Source organism: Balaenoptera ricei, chromosome 15 (genome assembly GCF_028023285.1).
Source record: "Balaenoptera ricei isolate mBalRic1 chromosome 15, mBalRic1.hap2, whole genome shotgun sequence".
NCBI classification, from domain to species: Eukaryota; Metazoa; Chordata; class Mammalia; order Artiodactyla; family Balaenopteridae; genus Balaenoptera; species Balaenoptera ricei.
Window position 1 is genome coordinate 22,951,696 of NC_082653.1, and position 25,597 is coordinate 22,977,292.

The window sequence follows — 25,597 nt, forward strand, 5'->3', positions numbered from 1 at the left end:
CATCCTCACCCCCCAACCCCCCACCGTCCGTGGAAAAAATTGTCTTCAATGAAACCGGTCCCTGGTACCTAAAAGGTTGGGGCCTGCTGCTGTAAAGAGCTCTTAGGGGCTTCCTAAGGATGCAACTCGGCAGAATGGGAGAAGCCAGCCAGACACAGCACTCAACTCCCCTCCCTCTGAGCAGTTCTAGTTTAAGGTTCTCCAGGGAGACTCCACAGCAAGAAAACTACAGTACTCCCCCCTTAACCGAGGGGGATACGTTCCAGGACCCCAGTGGATGCCTGAAACTGCAGATAGTACCAAACCCGATATGTGCTACGTTTTTTCCTATATATACACACCTACAATAAAGTTAATTTATAAATTAGGCACATTAAGAGATTAACAGCAACAATAACAAAATAGAACAATCATAACAATATACTGTAATAAAATTTATATTTTTTTTAATTAAAAAAATTTTTTGACTGCACCATGCGGCATGTGGGATCCTAGTTCCCCAACCAGGGATCGAACCCGTACCCCCTGCATTGGAAGCGTGGATTCTTAACCACTGGACTGCCAGGGAAGTCCCCTGTAATAAAATTTAGGTGAATGTGGTCTCTCACTCTCAAAATATTGTATTGTCTTGTACTCACCCTTCTCACAGATGATATGAGATGATACAATCCCTATGTGATGAAGTGAGGCATTGTGACATAGCATTAGGCTACTATTGACCTTCTGACTGTACATCAGAAGGAGGATCATCAAGCCATGATGATGTCAATGGTTGGATGTCAGGAGCAGATGATGTTGATGGTTGGGGATCCACGATAGATAGTTGAAGGGTTTTTTGCTGAAAGCTTTTGGAAGAACATTGTAATTGGAGTTGCTGTCTCTTTAACTCATCACAGTGTTGCTGCAGAGTTTGTAATCCTTTGGTGATCATGAATGGCTACAGTGCTTCTTTTCATCTGAGGATCATATTCCATAATTTTGAAATTGATTGTGAAATTCGAAACACTTTGGCAAGTTTCAGTAATGTCCACATTGCTGATTCTGCTTCAGTTTCTTCACCTTCCTCTTCCTCTGCAGATGACTCCACAAGTTCTTCCAATAACTCGCTTGTTAACACTTCTCGGTGGCCTTCAATATGTTCTTCCGCTTCTTCATCAAGCATGTCAGCAAATTCTTCTCCACCAACTTGTCTTGCTACGTGAATGAGTTTCCTAACTTCTCCATCGAGCCTCAGTAAACTTTAAAATCATTCATGACTTCATAAGTTCTTCCAGCAGGCATTTACAGTTTCTGGTTTTAATTCATTCACTGCAGCTTTGATGAATGTTATTGCGTTGGCAATAGCGAATGATTTCCAGCACTGCTTTATGTCCAAATGAAAGTCTGCATTAATTGCTGACTAAATGTGATCATATATCAGGCGGGTGTATGTGGCCTTGACAAACCAAGTGATGCCTTGTCAAGAAGCAATGAGGTTGTATTTGAGGTAAAAATACAACTTTGACATTTTCATTTTTATAGCAGATTCAGGATGGCCAGGTGCATTGTCTTATTAGTAATAGGATTTTAAATTCCAACCCTTCCTTCTCCAAATGTTTTTCACTTCTGGAAAGAAGCATTGGTGGAACCATTTCATAAACAAGATAACTTTCACCTGATTATGTTGTCAGAATATGGGCAGATAATTCCTGGTTTTGTTTCTGAGAGATTGTGGATGCTTCATTCTGTACACAACTCCTGCCTTTAACATATGCCCTGCAGCATTGCCAATAGTAACAGAGTTAATCTGTTCTTCCATGTTTTATGACCTGGTGCCTCCTTTGCACTTCTATGAAGGTAGGTTTGTTGCCGAATGCAAGTTTGTGTGCCTGACACACAATGAGGCCAAACAAACCCAAACGTCCGAGTTTGGAGCAGAGAAAGTTTTATTGCAAGGGCCAAGCAAGGAGAATGGGTGGCTCATGCTTTAAAAAAACCAGAACTCCCAGATGGTTTTTGGTTCTATTGGGCATCTTCTTCCAGAAAAGCCCAGTTTCATCACATGAAGACTTGCTTTGGATGGTATCCTTTCTCTTCAATCAAATTCTTCAACTCTACTGGAAATGTGGCAACAGCTTCTGAAGCTGAATGCAGCCTCTGTACCCTGACACCAAATTAATTCTCGGAGACAGAGTTTTGGGTGAAGTAGAAAAGAATAGCTTTATTGCTTTTCCAGGCAAAGGGCCACAGTGGGCTAATGCCCTCAAAACTGTGTATCTCAACCTGGAGTGGGTAGTGAGAAGTTTTATTGTAATGGTTCAAGGAGGGTGTGATCAGCTCGTGGACAATCTTCTAACTGGTTGGTGGTGAGGTAAGTGGGAGTCAGCATCATCAACCTTCTGGTTCCAACCAGTCTGGGATCTACTAGCTTGTGGGCAGCATACAATTAATTTCTCCCACCTGATGGGGGTTTCAGTGTCTGCAAAATAGCAGATAACAAGATATTGTTATGTATATCCCTTGAGTGGGAAACAGGACCCTGCCCCAAGGCTGCATTATTGTTTGTTTTGACTGTCCCTACCTTGTCTCAGCATCCCTTCCCTTCCCTAATTAGCAACTGTTTGAATCTGCTTTTGCAACTCAGGAAGGTCATGGAGGCTGAAAGAAGCCTATTTCCTGTAACCAAGAAATGGCATGCGTGGGTGGGGGAATTCCCTGGCTGTCCAGTGGTTAGGACTCAGTGCTTTCACTGCCAGAGCCAGGGTTCAATCCCTGGTTGGGGAACTAAGATCCCTGCAAGCAGAGCAGTGTGGCCAAAAAAAGAAAAGAAAAGAAATAGGGGACACAGAAAGGCTTTTGTGTCCAGGGTCCTGCTCGGTATCACTTCTTCATTGGCAGACTCAGTCTCTCCAGTAATTTTTCTATTTTCAGTCCAAAATATTCTTGAATCTGTGTAACAATCCCTTATTTGTAGTAAATGGCTTGGTGTCACTCCCTTCAGAGGATCCCTTGCTTAAGTCTTTATATAGGCTTGAAACTGAGCAGGTACAAAAGCCCCTCCATGTCCCCGTTTCTTGTCTGTGGAAAGAGGCTTTGGTCTCCTAGGCCCAGGTGGAGGTTGGTGACTGCATGCTGACCACAAGCACTAGACCCCAGACTGGCTGGAACCACAAAGTCCATGATTACGATTCCTGAAACATCACCCTGTTACCTCACCACCAACCAATCAGAAGAAAGTTATGCACCCTGCAGCCCTCACCCCAAATGTTGCCTTTAAAATTCCTTCCTTGAAAGACATCAGGGAGTTTGGGTCTTTTGAGCACCGGTTGATTGTTCCTTGCTTGGCCCTGCAATGGATCTTTGTCTGCTCCGAACTCCAACGTTTTGGTTTGTTTGGCCTCACTGGGTGTCAGACACATGAACTTGGGTTTGACAGTAGGCTCAGTGCTTTCTGGGGCAACACGTTGTTGTCAACAGAATATGTATTTTGTTCGTGTCTTCCACAAATTTAATGCCTTTTCACTCTCAATTAAGCACTTTTTATGCACTGTGGCCCTAACTTTAGCAGTTTGAGGTGCGACAGCAAAGCTAGCACACATTTTTTTCCTGCAGTTTCACAGAAAATTCATTCTTGCTGTAGATCTTAGTAACCTCAGCATACCGTTTTTCTTCTTTCCTTATTGAGAACTTTCACCTAAAGGAAGCCCCTTATGTCTTCTCTTTCACTTATCCACATCACTAGCCATACTACTCTTGCACTTTGGGGCCATTATTAAGTAAGGTAAGGGTTACTTGAACACAAACACTGCCATATGCAGACAATCCATCTGATGAGAGACCGTCACTAAATGATTAAGGGGGCAGGTAGCATATACAGCGTGGATATGCTGGATAAAGGAATGATTCACTTCCCCAGTGGGAGGGAGCAGGACAAGAGATTTCGACACACTACTCAGGACAGCACAGCAATTAAAAACTTACGAATTATTTACTTATTTTCCATTCAGTAGTTTCAGAGCAGAGTCGGCCAGGGGGGAACTGAAACCACGAATAATGAGGCAAACTACTGTACACGGAAAATGGCGCCAGCTCAGCCACCATCTTCTCCGTAGGTCCCCGGGCGGGCGGGCACAGCGCATATGCGCCGCCTGGCGTCCTCAGCGCGCCTGCGCGGGCGCAGAGCCTCCCCCCGCCCCACTCCCGCCGCCGCGGCTGCTGTGCTGACGGCGGGTGCCGGAGCTTCGGGTGAGTGTGAGCGCCTCAGCCCGGCTGGCGGGGGGGGGGGGGGCGCGCCGTACTGCATGCGGGGTCGTCCCTCGTCTTGCCTTCTCCTTCCCCGCCTCATCACCCCAGTGCGGCCGGGCACCGGGTCAGCGCTGCCAGCCTCGTCTAGGTGTCCGGGCGCCCTTCGCGCTCCTCGCCTGGGGACCCGGGGGCAGCCCGGCCTCCCTCGGCCGCTACCCACCTGGGCGGCGGGGCCCAGGGCGAACCCGCCAGCGACAGCGTGCAGGCGGCAGCGGCCGAGCCTCTGGGTGCCCAACAGCTCAGCCTCAGGGACCCACCGCGGGCGCGACCCCCTTTCCCGCTCCTGCTCTGCAGGCGGCGGAGCTCGGTGGGCCTCAGGGTCGGGCATTCGTCTGCCCCGTCCGCCCGGCGGGGGGCCTGGAATATGGGCCGGGAGCTCGCCTTGCACCCGTGGGGTGCCGGTGCCGCAAAGAGTACCCTCTGGCTGGACCCCGCGACGACCATGCGAGGGAGGGGCTTCTTAGCCCCACGTTACAGATAAGGAAACTGAGGCACAGAGCGGTGAAGTGCCGTGCCCAAGGTCACACGCCAGACGAGAGGCTGGAATGGCTCTTGAATTCAGGGTCTGGGGCTGTCAGGCTAGTGCGGTTGGAATTTGATCTTGTCCCTTTAAAAAAAATCAAATACACTTTGATCTCTGGAGTTGCTTCTTCGACGTCATAAAAGTAGGCTGCAAAAACAGCATTTTCTTGTTGTTGGAGTACAATTGAGGTGTTACTGTAATAATGGTAATAGTAATGTTATTAATTAAGAGCTCACGTTCATCCAACGCTTGCTGTGTGCCAGGGCTCCTGCCAAACATTTTAAGATTATCGCAGTATCTCAGCGCTTCGCCATCGGATGCGTCCTCCTTCCTTTTCATGCAGCTTTTTTTCTGCAGAGCTGGCCTCCCTGTCACAGATAAACTAGGCTTAGGAGGCAGGGACGCTCTCAAGGTGGCTTACTGGCAGAGCAGGGGTAAGCCTTGTCTGCCTGAGTCCAGATTTTGTCCCCAGAGGATATTATTAGCCTTCCTTTTCTGGCTGCCAGGAGGGCAAGACTGGGATAGCTGGGCTGGTTGAATTTGGAGGTGACAGAGCGAATCTGGCGAGCATTCCCCTTATCCTGGGGCTTTCTGGCTCTATTCCAGTGCTGGGCTTGAACATCTCATTTAAGATGAAGTAATAAGAGAGCATTGACAAAGTAGTGTTGGATCTAAGAAGCCTCACCGATTTAAAGTCCCAAAGGAACGGCTGTAAAAATATGTGAATGTTTCTTCCCCAAAATAACTAGCTCAAACTTTTTGTTTTTCTTCCTTAGCAAACCCTCCTACACACTTCAAAACTCCATTAACTTACCACCTTTTCTGTGAAGCCTTCCTTGCTTGATTTTCCCAATTAGAATTACACACACATACATACGTATATATGTGTGTGTGTAGATAGGTAGGTAGATAGATAGATAGGGTAGAGGCTTCAGTCTTACCCTTTGGACTGTTAGCCCCTTGAGGTCAGGGACCATCTTTGCAGCCCCAAGTGACTGACTCATAGTAGGCCCTTGGTAAAGACTCAGTGAATTTCCATTGCTCCTTTTCATTACTCAAAGGTGACGTTTTCCTGCTGCCCTTCTGTTCCTCCTTCTTGCCCTTCAATTTCTCTTAGCTGTCCTTCTCTTTAGTTTCAACTTCTGGTCACCCTGTTGTGTCTGAAAATTTGCAGAAAAAGGCCCTACGTCAAGAAGCCTGTTTATGCCCAAGAGTGGAGTTGGTATATGTCACCTAAGTGTACAGGACTGTTTTTATTTGCATGTTGCACTAAGGTAGCCTGAGGCTTATAGCTTTTTAGTCTATTCCTAAATACATGTAAGATTCATTTTTACATTCTTTCGCCTTACATGGCTGACTGCCCCAGTGTTATCAGAGTAATCACAATTTTTACCATAAATCATTTCATAGTATTTATAACAATAAATATTTGAAAGGGCCCTTTGGGAGGCAGTAGATCTGTGCATAGGTTCTCTACTTAAATGAAACTTCTAAAATAATTTTTCCAAATAATCTTCTGCAAATAGATTGAGCTGTTATGCATAAGGCATGGTGCTGGGTATGGTGGAAGATTCTCATAGTTCTTGTTCAGAGCTTACGAGCAAAGCAATAGGAGTATGATGGTATACTCAAGTATAATGGAATAAGATATTCCAATGTGAGACATTTCATAAAGTCATACATTGCTCAAGGCTGAAAGGAAGTGTTAGGTCATTGAGTCCAGCTGTCTTGCTTTTACAGACTTCATCCTGAGAAGTGAGCTTGTCCAAGGTTGCAGAACTGGTGCTACAACTTGAATGTAGACTTTTTATCCATTAAAAGTTTATCAGGGCTTCCCTGGTGGCACAGTGGTTGAGAATCTGCCTGCCAATGCAGGGGACACGGGTTCGAGCCCTGATCTGGGAAGATCCCACATGCTGCGGAGCAACTGGGCCCGTGAGCCACAATTACTGAGCCTGCGCGTCTGGAGCCTGTGCTCCGCAACAAGAGAAGCCGCGATGGTGAGAGGCCCCCGCTTGCCACAACTAGAGAAAGCCCTCGCACGGAAACGAAGACCCAACACAGCCATAAGTAAATAAATAAATAAATAAATAAATAAACCCAATTTAAAAAAAAAAAAAAGTTTATCAGTATTTCTCTCGGTGAATTTATCCTTAAAGACCAGCAACTTTATTAAAATGTGTGCTTAGAACAGAGGTGAGGAAGAGGTGGCAAAAATATGATTCATGTCTTCAAGGGAAAAGTAAAGAACTGTTCTCTGTCATTGGAGACAGTGCGTACCTAATAGTGAAATTGTATGGTACGGGAACTAGGTATGTCATAGGAGGGGGAGGAGCAAGAGGGATCAGTAAGAGCTGTGGTACTGAGAGCACTTTGGGGAGGAGCGAGGACTTTCTGGGCTTTGACAGATTGGTATGATCAGAATTAATCAAAAGGACAAGAAATGCATTTTGAAGTAGGGTGGTAAAACCAAAACAAGGTTACAATGCCTGACAATATAATGTTTAAGGAACAATAAAAAAAAAAAAACGGCTTGGGGCTTCCCTGGTGGCGCAGTGGTTAAGAATCCGCCTGCCAATGCAGGGGACACGGGTTCGAGCCCTGGTCCGGGAAGATCCCACATGCCGCGGAGCAACTAAGCCCGTGTGCCACAGCTACTGAGCTTGCACTCTAGAGCCTGTGAGCCACAACTACTGAGCCCACGTGCTACAGCTACTGAATCCCATGTGCCTAGAGCCCATGCTCCGCAACAAGAGAAGCCACCGCAATGAGAAGCCCGAGCACCACAATGAAGAGTAGCCCCCGCTCACCGCAACTAGAGAAAGCCCGCGCACAGCAACGAAGACCCAACGCAGCCAAAAAAAAAAAAAAAAAAACCGGCTTGACCAAGGTGGCCTGACTGTTAGAGAAGTGGTTCTCAACCATTAGTGTGCATCTGAATTACCTGGAGAGTTGATTAAAACACAGATTGTGGGGTCCCCACCTCCAGAGATTCTGATTCAGTAGGTCTGGAGTGGGGCCTGAGAATCTGTATTGCTAACAAGTTCCCAGATGATGCTGATGCTTCTTATCCAGGCACAGCACTTTGAGAACTTGAGCTGGATTAGAAAGTGGAGAAGCTAGAGTCAGAAACTGTCAAAGAACTTGTTCCAAAAAAGTGTAAGAGTGTGTGTGTGTGTGTTATATACCAGCATAGGAAAGTTCTGGAAAGATACAGTCCAGATTGTAATAGTAGTCATTTCTGGGAGTGGGATTTAGGAGGTTGGAGAATTCACTTTTCACTCCATACCTTTCAATACTATTTTTGCATTGTGCACATATAGCTTTTGTATTTTAAAAAGGGAAGAAAAGTAAGAGTCCTTTTTGAAGATATACACTAAAATATTTATGGATTAAAAAAAGAGCTTGCTAAAGTAATCTAGTGTCATACAACAAACATTTTTAGAGTGTCTGCTGTATGCCAGTTGCTGCTGGTTCTGGAAATACAAAGCCTTTGGTAAAGCTTGCAGTCTGATGATCGAGATGGGTAGATTGCAGCTCTACTGAGTATCAGGTGAGCTTCCTAAGCTCAAGGACAAGGGTCTAGCTCTGTGCGTGGCAGATAATAAACACTTGGTAAATGATGAATGAATGAGCAAATCCAGGCAAGAAGTGAGGACAGTCAGAAAGAAAAGGAAAGGGCAAATGGGAGATTCTGGAAGAAAAATTGACAAGCCTGAATAGAGATGATGAAAAGAAGGGGTGTATCAAGGACTTTCAAGTCCAAAGATTGATAACATTTGGATTTACTGCAGAACTGGATGTCCAGTCATCTATTCTGAAAGACCTTTTTAAACCATCCCCCCAGTCCCACTTCTTTCTTTTTTTAAGAGACTGCTTGAAAATAGCACGCAAAAACTTAACTAGATTTAATATGAGTATTTACCAGGGCTTTCTTTGGTAAATGAAACTCTTTTTTTCTTCAATTACAGTGCTAGTTCTAATGTATTTATAAATATTTATCTATCTATCTATTTAGCTGCACTGGGTCTTAGTTGTGGCATGCGGGATCTTTTTAGTTGAGGCATGCGGGCTCTTAGTTGCGGCATGCATGCGGGATCTAATTCCCTGACCAGGGATCAAATCCAGGCCCCCTGCATTGGGAGCACAGAGTTTTAACCACTGGACCACCAGGGAAGTCCCTTCTCCCCCACTTTTTGTTTGGAGGTGCTACTTTTTATATTCTTCAGATATTTAATATAGAAAATTAAAATTAATTTCCCTGGTAGAGGGGTTTAGCTATATCATTTGATTGTAATCCCTTTACCACCTAAAAATGCCCACAGTCTACAGTTTGAGTTTTCAATTGACCAAATATAAATTTCTGATACAGCCACTCTTCATACTTGATTTTATTACTAATTATTTTAAGGTTTTTTTGGTGGTTATAAATTTTGCAGTATCTTTTTAAAGGTAATGCTGTTTCAGGTTTGGAGCCAGTTATGTTTGTGACTGTGAGGGCCCAAAAACTCATGTATCAGGATAAGGAAAATTAGCTCATAAAAACTTGCTTCCCTTTTCTAATGATAAGAGGAGAAGTCATGTCAGCTTTTCATTTAATTGGTAGTTGTCATATGATAATCTTTCCAGAAATACCATTTGCTTTCAAAAGAGACACAGTTGTTTATTAAAAATGACAGTTTTTGGGCTTCCCTGGTGGCGCAGTGGTTGGGAGTCCGCCTGCCAGTGCAGGGGACACGGGTTCGAACCCTCGTCCGGGAGGATCCCACATGCTGCAGAGCAACTGAGCCTGAGCGCCACAGCTACTGAGCCTGTGCTCTAGAGCCCGTGAGCCACAACTGCTGAGCCCACGTGCCACAACTACTGAAGCCTGCGTGCCTAGAGCCCGTGCTCTGCAGCAAGAGAAGCCACTGCAATGAGAAACCCGCGCACAGCAAGGAAGAGCAGCCCCCACTCACCGCAACTAGAGAAAGCCTGCGTGCAGCAACAAACACCCAACACAGCCAAAAATAAATAAATAAATAAAAATTTATATTAAAAAAAAAATGACAGTTTTATCCTTACAGTGCTTCTATACTTTTAAGCCTGAACTTTCAACTTAAGGATAAAAATGAATGCTTTTTGAAATTGTGAGATTTCTTAGCTCTAAAACCATTTAATTTGAAACCTAATAATTGGCAGAGAAAGGAGAAGGGAGGAATCAGGCTATTATCTCTTTATCCCTGTAGTTGAGAAAGCTCTGGGGACCAGGCTTTCTGGGACCCAGGTTTTTAACCAGGGTGTTGACTAAGGTGTAACTTTGGGTGATTAGACAGTCCACAGGGTAATTGCTTTTCAAATACCTCCAGATTGGTGTAGGTCTCTCCTATTCATTGAAGTAATAATGATGATAATAGTAATACCTAAACTTTGATGCTTCTCAGTTTTCAAAATTCTTGGATCATTAAGATCCTGGTAGACTCCCGTAGCCAAACCTGAAAAAGATAAGTAGAAGAATTAATGGTCAGTTGGCATCAAGTGGAAAAGTTGTTTATAGAGGCCTGCCCAAGCTCTAGCTGCAGGCTGCTCAGGTTCAGATCCTTATTCTGCCACTTGCTAGCTGTGTGACCTTTGGCATATTACAAAACCTCTCCAAGCCTCAGTTTCTTCATCTGTAAAATGGGGAGATTACAGTACTATCTTATAAGTGTGTCGGGAAATAAAATGAAATAATGGATAAAACTGCTTATTCTGGTATCTGGCATAGAGTCAGTGATCAATATATTATGAGCATCAAGTTAGTATGAGTATTAAGTATTGCCTCTTAGGGCTCTTATTTGTCCTTTACCTCCCCTCACGTTGTCTTAAAGAACAGATTGTTTTCAGGGATTCTATCTTATAGCTGGTGGGAACTTGGAACCCATCCCAAGAGCACGTACCAGAGCCTTGCCAGCAGTAGCTTTCCTGGTGTCAAGAGTTGGAGACAGAGGGCAGTGCTTCTGCTTCTAGAGTGACTTTAGTATGACCCCCTTGTTAGAGCTTCAGCTGGTTGATGGGTGTCTGGGATTAACAAGAACTCCCCTAGATGTGTGTTGCTTTGTTCTAATAGCTATCTGTACCAGTACCCTGGGATGAATAGAATGGTTATACAAGCAGACTCAGATTCCCAGCTTGGCAGTCTCTGCAGACCTCCCGTTTACCACCTGCTGCCAGAATCCAGGAGTGACACAACAGGAAGGCGGGCCTGTTGTGAGGGGTGCTGCTCTTTTCCTTTTAGAAAAACACAAGGTGCGTGGACAGCCCTTATCCAGGGCTGAGGACTGTAGAGAGATTTACTGTTAAAATGAGGGTCTGTGGGCATGCTTCAGCAGCTGCCTTTGATCTCTCTCCCCATCCCCCACCTCTGCTTATGGCATAGCATCTCTGAAAGTATTTTCCCGGTGAAGAGTAACCCAGACTTTCCTTTATGCGGTGCGAAAGGTCAGTGAGCTGTATTTTAAAAAGTCATTGTTTGTTCCACGGAGCTGGGGGTTTTGCTTGTTTATCTGGCTTTCTGGGGATTCTCCTGAGACCCTTTCCTTTCCTAAGGGCCCTCAGGAGACAGCAATGAAATCAGCATCCATTACCCTAGACACTTGAGAGGATGCTTAAGTCAATAGTTTTATGGTATGATTAATTCAGGCCTTAACCCTGGCAAAACTTGAGAGGCAAGTCATCAGATTGTGCCTCTTAAAGACTGAAGTGTGGAATTTAGCCCAGGACTCTGTGGTATCTTTCAGAGCCTGGAACAGGACTCCAGATGCCAGTCCCAACCCTACACCCAGCCGACTATGTGAACTTCGGCAGACCACTTAAATTTCTAGGCCTCTTTTCTCATCTGAAAATGACAGCATGACTGTAGACCAGTGGTTCTCAGTTCTAGCTGCGTGTAAGAATCACCTGTGGAGCTTTAAAAACAATATCTGGGCCCTGTCTTAGCCCGATTAAATTGGATCCTTAGGGTTGAGGCCTGGGTATTGACGTTCTTCAAAGCTCCCCAGGTCTTTCTAATGTGTAGCTAAGAGAACTGCTGGACAAGATGCCACGTTTTAAACAACGGTGTCATTTTGTTCCTCAGGAACCCTCAGTGACTGTCCAGTGATGTTTGATTCATGTGCTCTGTGTTCTGACCAGCCTTGTCTTCTTTCCCAACTACATTGTTCTTCCTGGTGTCTCTTGGATATGTTGTGTACATTTGTTTCTTTCCCAGCTCGAATGTCCTCACCTGGAATGTCCTCTCCTCCCTTCCAGCTATCCAGAACATATCCATTCAAGGCCCACCACTCTTATCTCCTTTGGGAAACTCCTGACCATCCCAGTCCTTAGTTATTTCTCCCACTTCTGCACTGGTTCCGAGCTTCGTTTAACTCTGACTAAACGTAGTGAACACTAGATGCAATGTAAGACATGATACTCAGGCAACATTCTGTCCTCCTGGGTAGGTGGGACACATGGAAATACCACTGGTTTGACTTGTATACTGTTAAACATCTGTGTAGTATCTTGTATTGTTGGCTATTTCATTATGCGTGTGTATCTTGTAACTGTTAGCTGATGGATAGCTATCTGTGACATGACTCCAATGGACATTTTTAGCTTTATCACCTATTACCAACAGCAAGCTTCTGCTCTTGCCAAACTGGAACGTTTTCCAGCGGTGCTTTCTCATCATCTTGCTTTTTCGTTCTCCTCCCTTTCTGGCATTCCTTCTTTTATTCTCTCATCCTGACCTATAGGAATGGTATCTATTCTTCAAGGTCCAGTTCAAATATTACCTCCTCCATGAAACTTTTTCTCAGCACCACAACCTGCATTAAGTGACCTTTGCTCTAAACCCCTGTAACCCTTAGAGCAGTGGTTCTCAGCTGGGGGTGATTTGCCCCCCAGAGGACATTTGGCAATACCTGGAGATATTTTTGGTTGTCACAACTGTTGGAGGAGGGTGCTGCTAGCATTCAGTGGGTGGAGGCCAGGAATGCTACTAAACATTCTACCCAGGACAGCCCCACAGCAAAGAATTATCTGGCCCAAAATATCAGTGGTGCTGAGGTTGAGAAAATGCCTTAGAGTTTGTCCAATTCATAGGCTCATGTTTATCCTGCCTCAAACTGTAGTGATTTGTTTATAGGCTTAATCTCCCCCACTCAATTGAATTAATGGGTGAAGGCAGACTCCAGTTCCAAATCTGGGCTTTCTTGTTATTAACTTCATATTAAGGTTTAATCCTAGAGCCTGTGGCCAGATGCTAACTGCACAGTGTAACTGAGGACGAGAGATAAAGAGGTCCTTAGTGTGGGATGGGCGCAGTGAGGCAATCAGCTGAATTTCTCTCCTTTTTACCTCCAGGTCTTTCCATCTGTGATAACCTGGGAGGAACTGTGGTACAGGGCATAGAGTAATAAGCATTTGGGATCAGAAGAAAATTGGGTTTTGGTTCGAGCCGTTGCATTTATTAGTTGTGGTTTTTGGTCAGTCCATTTCACCTCTTTAAGCCTCAGTTTCCTCATCTCTGCAATAGAAATGGTGCAGTGCCCCCGTGTTTTACCTCACAGTGCCATTGTGATAATCCAATGAGATGGTAGGTCTTTAACCTAAATTGTAAAGTGCTGTAATAATCATTTAGCCAGGGGTTTATAGGTAAGAAGAGAGGACGTGAGTCAGCTTGCTGTAGGAACACCACTGTCTACTTTCCCAGCCAGTCCTCTGGCCACTTCCTGCAGCTTTCCAGTCCTAACTGCTTCAGCACCAGCTCCAGCTGACCCCTTCCAGCTCAGTCTCCTTAGTGTGCCTCCCTCGTTTGCTGCCTTCATTTTCTTTTGGTTGTCTGCCTGCAATCTTGCCAAAACCAAAAGTGACTGATTCTGCCCTTAGAATACAAACTAGTGGCCGGGTGTCAGTCCATTCTGGCAAAGCATGATGAAGGCCACACAAATTACCTGGGTCATAGGGAAAAGCTACAAAATAAGACAGCGTGTAGTTTAGAAAGCCAATACTATGTATAGTCCCTTATTGTCTTTTTAAAGTAGCAAAACAATGTTTTTAAGCACTGGAAATCTCAGTGAGCTTTTTCTGACTAAATAAACAGTGTAGAGTGAGATAAAAGCCTGAGACCCTCATGTCCCTGGAATCAGGCCAAGTGCACCCTCCCACTGATTTGCCGAGTGACCTTCAGCTAATCATTGAACCTCATTAGATTGATAACTGGGTGACCTCTTAGGATTATAGTAAGAGCCCTATGAAGCAGAGGATAGGGGAGTGCTTACCCTGGGGAATACGTAAAGTACTACATTTACAGGGAGCTTTTGGGTCACAGAATGTCAGTCCTATCAGGGGCTGAAATGTCATCCTGCCCAGCCTTTTCTCTTGACAGATGGGGAAACTGAGGTCCAGAAAGGGGAAATGCTTTGCCCAGTGCCACTCAGCTAGGTAGGGGCCCACCTAGGTCTAGAGTCCACATCTGATGCGCTCTTTCCATGACTAGAAGAATCAGGGTTTTGGTGCAATAATTAAAAGTCAGTAATCTTGATGACCTTTAAAGGCCCTCTCAGTGCTGACTCTGAGTATCAAAGAACACTGGTGCCTCTCTTGGTCATTTTTGCTTGCACTTAAATTCAGAAATGTCATTTTCTAGATGTTTAATAAGTCATAGTCATGGGCTTTTTAGCATGGAGTACTGAATCTTATTTTTTCTAGATTTTAATGCCATTGACTTTCCCTGTCAAAAGACAATGGCCCGGTCTTCGCCGGTGGTGCAGTGATTAAGAATCCTCCTGCCAGTGCAGGGGACGCGGGTTCGATCCCTGGTCCGGGAAGATCCCACATGCTATGGAGCAACTAAGCCCGTGCGCCACAACTACTGAGCCCGCATGCCACAACTACTGAAGCCTGCGTGCGTAGAGCCCGTGTTACGCAGCAAGAGAAGCCACCACGATGAGAAGCCCACGTATCGCGAAGAAGAGTAGCCCCCGCTCGCCGCAACTAGAGAAAGCCTGTGTGCAGCAATGAAAACCCAACCCAACCAAAGATTTAAAAAAATAATAATTAAATAAATAAATAAATTTATTAAAAAAAAAAAAGATAATGCCCCCCCCCCTTTTTTTTTTCATTTTTTGGCCGTGCCGCACAGCTTGCGGGATCTTAGTTCCTGCACCAGGGATTGAACCCAGGCCCCCAGCAGTGAGAGCGTGGAGTCCTAATTACTGGTCTGCCAGGGAGTTCCCGCTAATGGCCCTTTCTTAGTCCTCCTCCTCCTCCTCCTCCTCCTCTTTTCTGCTTCAGCATTTGACAGTTTCCCTCCCCTTCCATGTAACTCGGTCTTCTTCCTTGGCTTCTTTGACATTGTATTTCTGCTTTTCCTCTTGCATCTCTGAGCTTTTTTTTCGGTTGTGCCAGGCCTTAGTTGCGGCACGCAGGCCCCTTAGTTGTGGCATGCAAACTCTTAGTTGCGGCATGCACGTGAGATCTAGTTCCCTGACCAGGGATCGAACCCAGGCCCCCTGCATTGGGAGCGTGGAGTCTTATCCACTAGGCCACGAGGGAAGTCCCTCTGAGTTTTCTATTTCTTTGTTTCTTTTCCGTCACTGAGCTGTCTTTCAGAAGAACCCAGGGCCTGCAGCTCCTCCTGGTCTCTGGTTTGGTGAGCACCTACAGATTTTCCTAACTAATTCTCACTCCTACCTGTGTATCTCTTGGAAGCCCAAATTTCAGCTCTGGTTCAAAATTGTTGTTTTCACCAGTTTCTCTGGTATTGTATCTCAGTTCCCCCATTTCGGTTAACAGTGTCATCATTCTTTTATCCCTAGAAACCTTGGCAAAATCTGACTCTTCTCTGATCTCAGGCTATTTTTACCAACCATATACCCCAGATCTCCCTTTTTCTTTCTTTTTTTTTTTTTTTTTAAGTTTTGAATTTATTTTTTATACAGCAGGTTCTTATTAGTTATCTATTTTCTACATATTAGTGTGTATATGTCAATCCCAATCTCCCAATTCATCAAACCACCACCACCACCACCACCGCTTTCCCCCCTTGGTGTCCATACGTTTGTTCTCTACATCTGTGTCTCTATTTCTGCCCTGCAAACTGGTTCATCTGTACCATTTTTCTAGGTTCCACGTGTATGCGTTAATATACGATATTTGTTTGTCTCTTTCTGACTTAGTTCACTCCGTGTGACAGTCTCTAGATCCATCCACGTCTCTACTAATGACCTAGTTTCGTTCCTTTTTATGGCTGAGTAATACTCCATTGTATATATGTACCACATCTTCTTTATCCATTCGCCTGTCGATGGGCGTTTAGGTTGCTTCCATGACCTGGCTATTGTAAATACTGCTGCAGTGAATATTGGGGTGCATGTGTCTTTTTGAATTATGGTTTTCTCTGGGTATATGCCCAGTAGTGGGATTGCTGGGTCATATGGTAATTCTATTTTTAGTTTTTTAGGGAACCTCCATACTGTTCTCCGTAGTGGCTGTATCAATTTACATTCCCACCAACAGTGCAAGAGGGTTCCTTTTCTCCACAGCCTCTCCAGCATTTATTGTTTCTAGATTTTTTGATGATGGCCATTCTGACTGCTGTGAGGTGATAACCTCATTGTAGTTTTGATTTGCATTTCTCTAATAATTAATGATGTTGAGCAGCTTTTCATGTGCTTCTTGGCCATCTGTATGTCTTCTTTGGAGAAATGTCTATTTAGGTCTTCTGCCCATTTTTGGATTGGGTTGTTTGGTTTTTAATATTGAGCTGCATGAGCTGTTAATATATTTTGGAGATTCATCCTTTCTCCGTTGATTTGTTTGCCAAATTTTCTCCCATTCTGAGGGTTGTCTTTTTGTCTTGTTTGTAGTTTCCTTTGCTTTGCAAAAGCTTTTAAATTTCATTAGGTCCCATTTGTTTATTTTTGGTTTTATTTCCATAACTCTAGGAGGCAGATCAAAAAAGATCTTGCTGTGATTTATATCAAAGAGTGTTCTTCCTATGTTTTCCTCTAAGAGTTTTCTAGTGTCCGGTCTTACATTTAGGTCTCGAATCCATTTTGAGTTTATTTTTGTGTATGGTGTTAGGGAGTGATCTAATTTCATTCTTTTACATGTAGCTGTCCAGTTTTCCCAGCACCACTTACTGAAGAGACTGTCTTTTCTCCATTGTATATCCTCGCCTCCTTTGTCATAGATTACTTGACCATAGGTGCGTGGGTTTACCTCTGGGCTTTCTATCCTGTTCCATTGATCTATGTTTCTGTTTTTGTGCCAGTACCATATTGTCTTGATGACTGTAGCTTTGTAGTATAGTCTGAAGTCAGGGAGTCTGATTCCTCCAGCTCCGTTTTTTCCCCTCAAGACTGCTTTGGCTATTCGGGGTCCTTTCTGTCTCCATACAAATTTTAAGATTTTTTGTTCTAGTTCCGTAAAAAATGTCAGTGGTCGTTTGATAGGGATTGCACTGAATCTGTAGATTGCTTTGGGTAGTATAGTTATTTTCACAATGTTGATTCTTCCAATCCAAGAACATGGTATATCTCTCCATCAGTTGATATCATCTTTAATTTCTTTCATCAGTGTCTTATAGTTTTCTGCATACAGGTCTTTTGCATCCCTAGGTAGGTTTATTCCTAGGTATTTTATTCTTTTTGTTGCAATGGTAAATGGGAGTGTTTCCTTAATTTCTCTTTCAGATTTTGCATCATTAGTGTAAAGGAATGCAAGAGATTTCTGTGCATTAATTTTGTATCCTGCAACTTTACCAAATTCATTGATTACTTCTACTAGTTTTCTGGTGGCATCTTTAGGATTCTCTATGTATAGTATCATGTCATCTGCAAACAGTGACAGTTTTACTTCTTCTTTTCCAATTTGTATTCCTTTTATTTCTTTTTCTTCTCTGATTGCCGTGGCTAGGACTTCCAAAACTATGTTGAATAACAGTGGTGAGAGTGGACATCCTTGTCTTGTTCCTGATCTTAGAGGAAATACTTTCAGTGTTTCACCACTGAGAATGATGTTTGCTGTGGGTTTGTGGTATATGGCCTTTATTATGTTGAGGTAGGTTCCCTCTAGGCCCACTTTCTGGAGAGTTTTTATCATAAATGGGTGTTGAATTTTGTCAAAGGCTTTTTCTGCATCTATTGAGATGATCATATGCTTTTTATCCTTCAATATGTTAATATGGTTTATCACATTGATTGATTTACATATATTGAAGAATCCTTGCATCCCTGGGATAATTCCCACTTGACCATGGTGTATGATCCTTTTCATGTGTTGTTGGATTCTGTTTGCTAGTATTTTGTTGAGGATTTTTGCATCTATATTCATCAGTGATATTGGTCTGTAATTTTCTTTTTCTGTAGTATCTTTGTCTGGTTTTGGTATCAGGGTGATGGTGGCCTCATAGAATGAGTTTGGGAGTTTTCCTTCCTCTGCAATTTTTTGGAAGAGTTTGAGAAGGATGGGTGTTAGCTCTTCTCTAAATGTTTGTTAGAATTCACCTGTGAAGCCATCTGGTCCTGGACTTTTGTTTGTTGGAAGATTTTTAATCACAGTTTCAATTTCATTACTTGTGATTGGTCTGTTCATATTTTCTATTTCTTCCTGGTTCAGTCTTGGAAGGTTATACCTCTCTAAGAATTTGTCCATTTCTTCCAGGTTGTCCAGGCACAGAGTTGTGTGTAGTAGTCTCTTAGGATGCTTTGTATTTCTGCAGTGTCTGTTGTAACTTCTCCTTTTTCATTTCTAATTTTATTGATTTGAGTCCTCTTCCTCTTTTTCTTGATGAGTCTGGCTAATGGTTTATCAATTTTGTTTATCTTCTCAAAGAACCAGCTTTTAGTTTTATTGTTGTTTGCCGTTGTTTTCTTTGTTTCTATTTCATTTATTTCTGCTCTGATCTTTATGATTTCTTTCCTTCTGCTAACTTTGGGTTTTGTTTGTTCTTCTTTCTCCAGTTCCTTTAGGTGTAACATTAGATTGTTTATTTGAGATTTTTCTTGTTTCTTGAGGTAGGCTTGTATAGCTATAAACTTCCCTCTTAGAACTGCTTTTGCTGCATCCCATAGGTTTTGGATCGTCTTGTTTTCATTGTCATTTGTCTCTAGGTATTTTTTGATTTCCTCTTTGATTTCTTCAGTGATCTCTTGGTTATTTAGTAACGTATTGTTTAGCCTCCATGTGTTTGTGTTTTTTACGTTTTTTTCCCTGTAATTTATTTCTAATCTCATAACGTTGTGGTCAGAAAAGATGCTTGATATGATTTCAGTTTTCTTAAATTTACTGAGGCTTGATTTGTGATCCAAGATGTGATCTATCCTGGAGAATGTTCCCTGCACGCTTGAGAAGAAAATGTAATCTGTTTTTGGGTGGAATGTCCTATCAATATCAATTAAATCTACCTGGTCTATTGTGTCATTTAAAGCGTGTGTTTCCTTATTAATTTTCTGTTTGGATGATCTGTCCATTGGTGTATGTGAGGTGTGTTAAAGTCCCCCACTATTATTGTGTTACTGTTGATTTCCTCTTTTATAGCTGTTAGCAGTTGCCTTATGTATTGAGATGCTCCTATGTTGAGTGCATATATATTTATAATTGCTATATCTTCTTCTTGGATTGATCCCTTGATCATTATGTAGTGTCTTTCCTTGTCTCCTGTAACATTCTTTATTTTAAAGTCTATTTTATCTCATATGAGTATTGCTACTCCAGCTTTCTTTTGATTTCCATTTGCCTGGAATATCTTTTTCCATCTTGTCACTTTCAGTCTGTATGTGTCCCTAGGTCTGAAGTGGGTCTCTTGTAGACAGCATATAGATGGGTCTTGTTTTTGTATCCATTCAGCAAGCCTGTGTCTTTTGGTTGGAGCATTTAATCCATTCACGTTTAAGGTAATTATCAATATATATGTTCCTATGACCATTTTCTTAATTGTTTTGGGTTTGTTTTTGTAGGTCCTTTCCTTCTCTTGTGTTTCCCACTTAGAGAAGTTCCTTTAGCATGTGTTGTAGAGCTGGTTTGGTGGTGCTGAATTCTCTTAGCTTTTGCTCATCTGTAAAGCTTTTGATTTCTCCATCGAATCTGAATGAGATCCTTGCCGGGTAGAGTAATCTTGGTTGTAGGTTCTTCCCTTTCATCACTTGAAGTATATCATGCCACTCCCTTCTGGCTTGTAGAGTTTCTGCTGAGAAATCAGCTGTTAACCTTATGGGAGTTCCCTTGTATGTTATTTGTCGTTTTTCCCTTGCTGCTTTCAATAATTTTTCTTTGTCTTTAATTTTTGCCAATTTGATTACTATGTGTCTCAGCTTGTTTCTCCTTGGGTTTATCCTGTATGGGACTCTCTGTGCTTCCTGGACTTGGGTGGCTGTTTCCTTTCCCATGTTAGGGAAGTTTTCGACTATAATCTCTTCAAATATTTTCTCTGGTCCTTTCTCTCTCTCTTCTCCTTCTGGGACCCCTATAATGCAAATGTTGTTGTGTTTAATGTTGTCCCAGAGGTCTCTTAGGCTGTCTTCATTTCTTTTCATTTTTTTTTCTTTATTCTGTTCTGCAGCAGTGAATTCCACCATTCTGTCTTCCAGGTCGCTTATCCATTCTTTTGCCTCCGTTATGCTGCTATTGATGCCTTCTAGTGTATTTTTCATTTCAGTTATTGTATTGTTCATCTCTGTTTGTTTGTTTTTTAATTCTTCTAGGTCTTTGTTCTTTAATTCTTCTAGGTCTTTGTTTAGCATTTCTTGCATCTTCTCGATCTTTGCCTCCATTCTTTTTCTGAGGTCCTGGATCATCTTCACTATCATTATTCTGAATTCTTTTTGTGGAAGGTTGTCTGTCTCCACTTCGTTTAGTTGTTTTTCTGGGATTTTATCTTATTCCTTCATCTGATACAAAGTCCTCTGCCTTTTCATTTTGTTTGTCTTTCTGTGAATGTGGTTTTCCTTCCACAGGGTGCAGAATTGTAGTTCTTCTTGCTTCTGCTCTCTGCCCTCTGGTGAATGAGGCTATCTCCCTTTTTCTTTATCTCTGTGATTCCAATAGCATGGTCAGACTCTTGTCATCTTTCAGCTAGATTTCTGCAGCAGTCTTCTCTATTTCTCCAGTGTATTCCCCCTCTAGTTGGTCTGGCCTGTTGAATCTTTTAAAAATGCCGTCTAATTTATTGAAATCATTTTTGGAGGAAGGCAGGATGAAATTAGATTAATAGAGTCTATCTCTACCCCACCCTCATCATCTCTATTAAGGATTGTTGCTAATAATCAAGCCCTTCATTTCTTCATCTTCACCTCAGATGATCCCCACTTCTCCTCAACTGATGAGGTCATATATTGGACTATCATCACTCAAAACTGATTATACCTAAGATCCTAAACAAGATCCCCAGGTGATTGATTGTACATTAAAGTTTGAGGCTCATCATACTGAAAAGAAGCAAGAAATAGCCCTCTTTTCAGAAACTGGGTACCAAGTAATAGCTGGGATTTTGCTTCACTTTTCCCTACTCATTTCTTGTTCTCCTTGTCCTCAGCTAACTACTGAGATAATGAGAGTTCTTGTCCTGGTGTAATGACTCAAACCTTCATTCTGAGGCATCTGAGTCATTGGTGGTATAGGAGTGCTCTGAGTTTCTGTCACCTTTATTTCAAGGAGGTGCCTCTGTGGGGAGAGTGGAGGAAACCTGCCCAGGGTCCTACACCAGTAGATGGGGGTCTGGCATAGACATTATGGTATAGTGGGAAAAGCAAAGGTTTTTAAATCCTTGCCTTGTTACTTACTTAGATGTGGATATTGGAAAAGTCACTTAACTTCTCTAAGCCTAAGTTTTTTGCTTATAAAGTAAGAAATGAAGATATCTACTTGGGAGGAGTGTTAAACATAACTTCTGGGAGGAGGAGGATTAAACATAAGGTCTTTAGATTATAATTTCTGGCACAGAGTATACTTTTCCTCTTTCCCTTTCTAGCCTTTTGATACAAGGTTTGCTTCCTCTGTTTGAGGATGGCTATTTTTTCTTGCCACTCTCCCCTCTATCTCATAAAACTGGAAAAGAGTTCTTATCTTCTACAGTTTATAAAATCCCTACTAGCCTCTTAAAAATATTAATAGCTCTTAGTTCCAGGATGGGATCTGGCAGCCATATCATTTGTGCAGATGAGGGCACTGCAGGCCTTCGATCCCCAGGAGGGAGCCAGTCTGTGTAGCTGAGGGATCTGGAGGTGGAGTTTTCCACCATGTGATCTTAGTTTTCTTATAGGTGTTATAAAACTGCTCATTGGCAAGGGTTCAGGGCAGTGAGAACTGAGCAAAAACTGAGTCTCTTCTGAGTCTCTGGAAGAACATGTTGGGTCCCCTGTAATGTGGAAGGTGAACATCTACTGTCTTGTTGCCAGTTCCTAAGTCACAGTGTCCTGCCTTGACTGCATTGGGCCTGGCTGATAGCGACAACCTTCTCATTTAATTTGTGCCCTTGTTTAAGTGTTTGTCCTGGCACAAACTGCATATTTCTTCATCTTTAAAAAATGCATGGGAACACTAGGTGAATGCGTCACTTTGGAGGCACCGCAGGCTTCCCTCTGTCCCTGAGGCTCCTTGACAGGCCTCCCCATGTGGAGTCACATTTGAATAATTAACATCTTGCAGTGCCCTGCTTTCAAATGAGTGAATTAAAGTAAGGAATAAAGAGGTGGGTTGGAAAAACAGTTTCAGGAAATCACCATTTTACATGAGGGGAAAATGGAAATAGACTAAAATGTTAACAGCGGTGGTTTTTAGAAGGAAGGGCTGTGAGTAAAATATCTTTTCATTATTCCGTGGTTTCCGCATTTTCTAAAGTGAGCACACATTACTTTTAAATAGGAAGAAGAAGTTTGAAATTGCCATTTTAAATTACTGGTAAGTAGTGAAATCCAAATGAAAAGTAGCCACAATTTATAGTGTGATTAATAAACACAGTTGAGTAGATCCCAGTTAGGCCAATATCTTGGGAGTTAACTGGGTTGAAGTGGGGACTATAAAAGAGAAATTTTAGATGCTGGCTGAAATTGGTGATAAAAAGTTCAAGCCATCTCATCCCGTTTTGAAGTGTGACTGATATGAAAAAAATAAAATAAAAATTCAGGTTCTGGGCATTCAGTAGCTCAATCAAGTTTATAGAATACCTGGGATCTGAGAAAAGAACCACGTCCTAGAGGGGGGTTAATATCGAGCTTGTGCTCTCTAACTGGCACAAATGTTTGGGGTCCTCATATTGGCATGTGGGGTCCATAGTTTGAGCAGTGGTCCCTATTGGCACCCTCTGGGTTCTTCAAAGTAATGGTAGAAGAGGTTTTGTTAGTCAGCCTTAATGTAGTCATAGTTGAGAGCAGGATTTATTTTGGTATATCGGTCATTAATAGCTAAGAGGTTGCCTGGAACACATACCCTCTCCATAGCTAACCAAGTCAAAGCCATACATCCTATCTCTGGACGGAAAAACAGAAAAGTGGGTTAATATAATAAACGAGTATCTCGTGAAGGATTCCCACCAATCAGAAGTAATTGCTCCTCCTTTGAACTCCTCTGGCTCTTCTTTTTATTTCTCATTTTGTAGTTAGCTTTATAGAGAGCTGTCGTCTCTACTCTTTAGTAAGCTCCTGGAAGGCAGGGACCTTCTTTGTATCGTCCATAATGCTTTGCACAGTGAGTACTCAATAAATGGTTGTTGAATGTCTGAATTCCCAACTCATGAATTTAGCATTTTTCCTGCAAGGCCAAGGCAGAGGAGATGAAGCCTAGAGCTTTGAAGTCTGGGTGGGAATCACTTGCATGCAGTATCCAGTATTTGCAGCCTCTCCCCATGGCTTCCTGTACAGTAGGATGGAGGCTCTGCCTCTCTATTCCAACTTTCCCTAACTTCTCCCTGTTTGTATTAGTTATCTATTGCTATGTAATAAATCACTCCAAAACAAAGTTATATATTACGTCTCATGGTCCTGGGTCAGGAATTGGGGAGCAGGCTTGGCAGGGCAGCTCAGGATCTCTCATGAGGTTGCAGTCAGATGTCTCCAGGGCTGCAGTCATCTGCAGTCTTGACTGGGGCTGGAGGATCCATTTGCGAGGTGGCTCACTCACATGGCTGGTAGGTTGGTTCTGACAAGTTGGTTCTTTTCCCCAGAGGGCTATTTGAATGTCCTCACTATATGGTGACTGGCCTCCCCCAGAGCTAATGAATCAAGACTACAGTGTCTTGAAACAGAAATTATAATGCCTTTTATATTGTCGCTTCAGAAGTCACATGTTGTTGCTTCTGCCATATTCTATTAATTACACAGGCCATCCCTGATTTTTTTGGATGGGAGATTACACATGAGTGTGAATATCAGGAGTCAAGGACCCTTGGGGTCATTGGAGGCCATGATGGAGGCTGGCTACCATACTCTCCATCTACTGCTTTGATTCCCCAGGTGAAGGCTAGTGAGCTTAGCCTTGGTTTATCTGTTTATCCTAGGCTACAGCATTAAGCTTCAATTTTTGTTCTCCCTTAATCCACCCTCCAAACTGTTGCTTTCTGAAGTGTAACTCTGAGCGTGTTGTTCTCTTACTTATACAAAGTAACTAAAATGGATTCTCCATGAGGGCAAAGACTATTGTATTAAGTATCTGTTGCTGCATAAAAATATTACTGCAAACTTAGTGGTTTAAAACAGCACACATTTATCATCTCAGTTTCAGGGGGTTGGGATTCCGGCTGGGTTGACTGGGTCCTCTGCAAGGCTGCAATCAAGGTTCCGGTCAGGGCTGGCTTCTCATCTGAGGCTCGAGTGGGGAAGGATCCACTTCCAGGCCCATATGGTTGTTGGCAGCCATCAGTTCCTTGCAAGTGGTTGGACTGAGCATCCCAGTTTCTTGCTCTTTTGGCTGGAGGCTGTTTCTTACCACATGGCCCTCTCACAGCACGCCAGCTTGCTTCTTCAAAACCAGCAGGGGAAAGTGTGTCTCTCTGCAAGACAGATGTTAAATATTTTTGTAATGTAATCATATATAGATACTCATGTACATTCCATCACTTTTGGCCATATTCTAATGGCTAAAAGCAAGCCATGGGTCCCACCCACACTCGGTGGGGTGGGGAATTATGCATGGGTGTGAATGCTAGGAGGTACAGAGATCACGGAGGCCACTTTAGAGTCTGTTTGCCCTAAGCATCTGGTCTAATGTGTCTTCAGCACCCTGAGCCATGCATGACACATACTAAGCTCTAATATTTGAATGAATGGATGTAGTGTGTGACCATTATGTTTCCAGCTCCTAGTTTAAGCCTTTTGCTTCACTTGTCTTCTGTTTCAGAGTTACTGATTTATTCTTGAGAATCCTCTACTCTCATCTGTCCTCATGGATGAACTTCAGGATGTTCAACTCACAGAGATCAAACCACTTCTAAATGATAAGGTAAAGACTGCTGTTGTCACTAAAATATATGTAAGTCTTTTCTTCTGTGATTAGTTCATTTTCTATATTATCTAAATAGTAACTAACTCAAAACATATTTAACTTGACTTTCTATGGAGAGAATACTTTAAAAAATATATTGCTTAACCTTCTTCTTGATGTCTTGCCTCCCTTTCTTCCTACTTTTGTTTCCACTGGCCAAATTCAATCAAGTTATCCTTGGAATTTTCTTGTTTTACAGATAGAGATGTTAAGCAGAGAGTGTGAGAGTGGGTTTGACTTAGAATCCAAGTGTCTTGACTTTCAATTTCTATAAGGAAAACTTAACATCCATGGCTGGTGATGTACACAGGC

General features: G+C 42.8%; 1 protein-coding gene and 1 long non-coding RNA gene across 5 annotated transcripts in view; one reads left to right on the plus strand and one right to left on the minus strand.

The window, feature by feature from the left end:
- Positions 1-4,136: 4,136 nt before the first annotated feature.
- Positions 4,137-25,597, plus strand: part of NDRG3 (NDRG family member 3) — an 84,771-nt gene continuing 63,310 nt past the window's right edge. For 2 of the 4 annotated variants that reach the window (XM_059899003.1, XM_059899004.1), the window contains exons 1-2: positions 4,138-4,224; positions 25,142-25,243. In XM_059899003.1, coding sequence (XP_059754986.1) covers positions 25,187-25,243 — 57 coding nt within the window. In that variant the 5' untranslated portion in view covers positions 4,138-4,224; positions 25,142-25,186. Of the gene's footprint in view, positions 4,225-6,547; positions 6,878-25,141; positions 25,274-25,597 lie in introns of all 4 variants that reach the window. The other 2 variants (XM_059899002.1, XM_059899001.1) reach the window with 2 other exon arrangements.
- Positions 24,485-25,597, minus strand: part of LOC132350027 (uncharacterized) — a 40,127-nt gene continuing 39,014 nt past the window's right edge. Inside the window, exon 2 of the long non-coding RNA XR_009497796.1 lies at positions 24,485-24,794. This is a non-coding gene — a long non-coding RNA (uncharacterized LOC132350027). The remainder of the gene's footprint in view (positions 24,795-25,597) is intronic.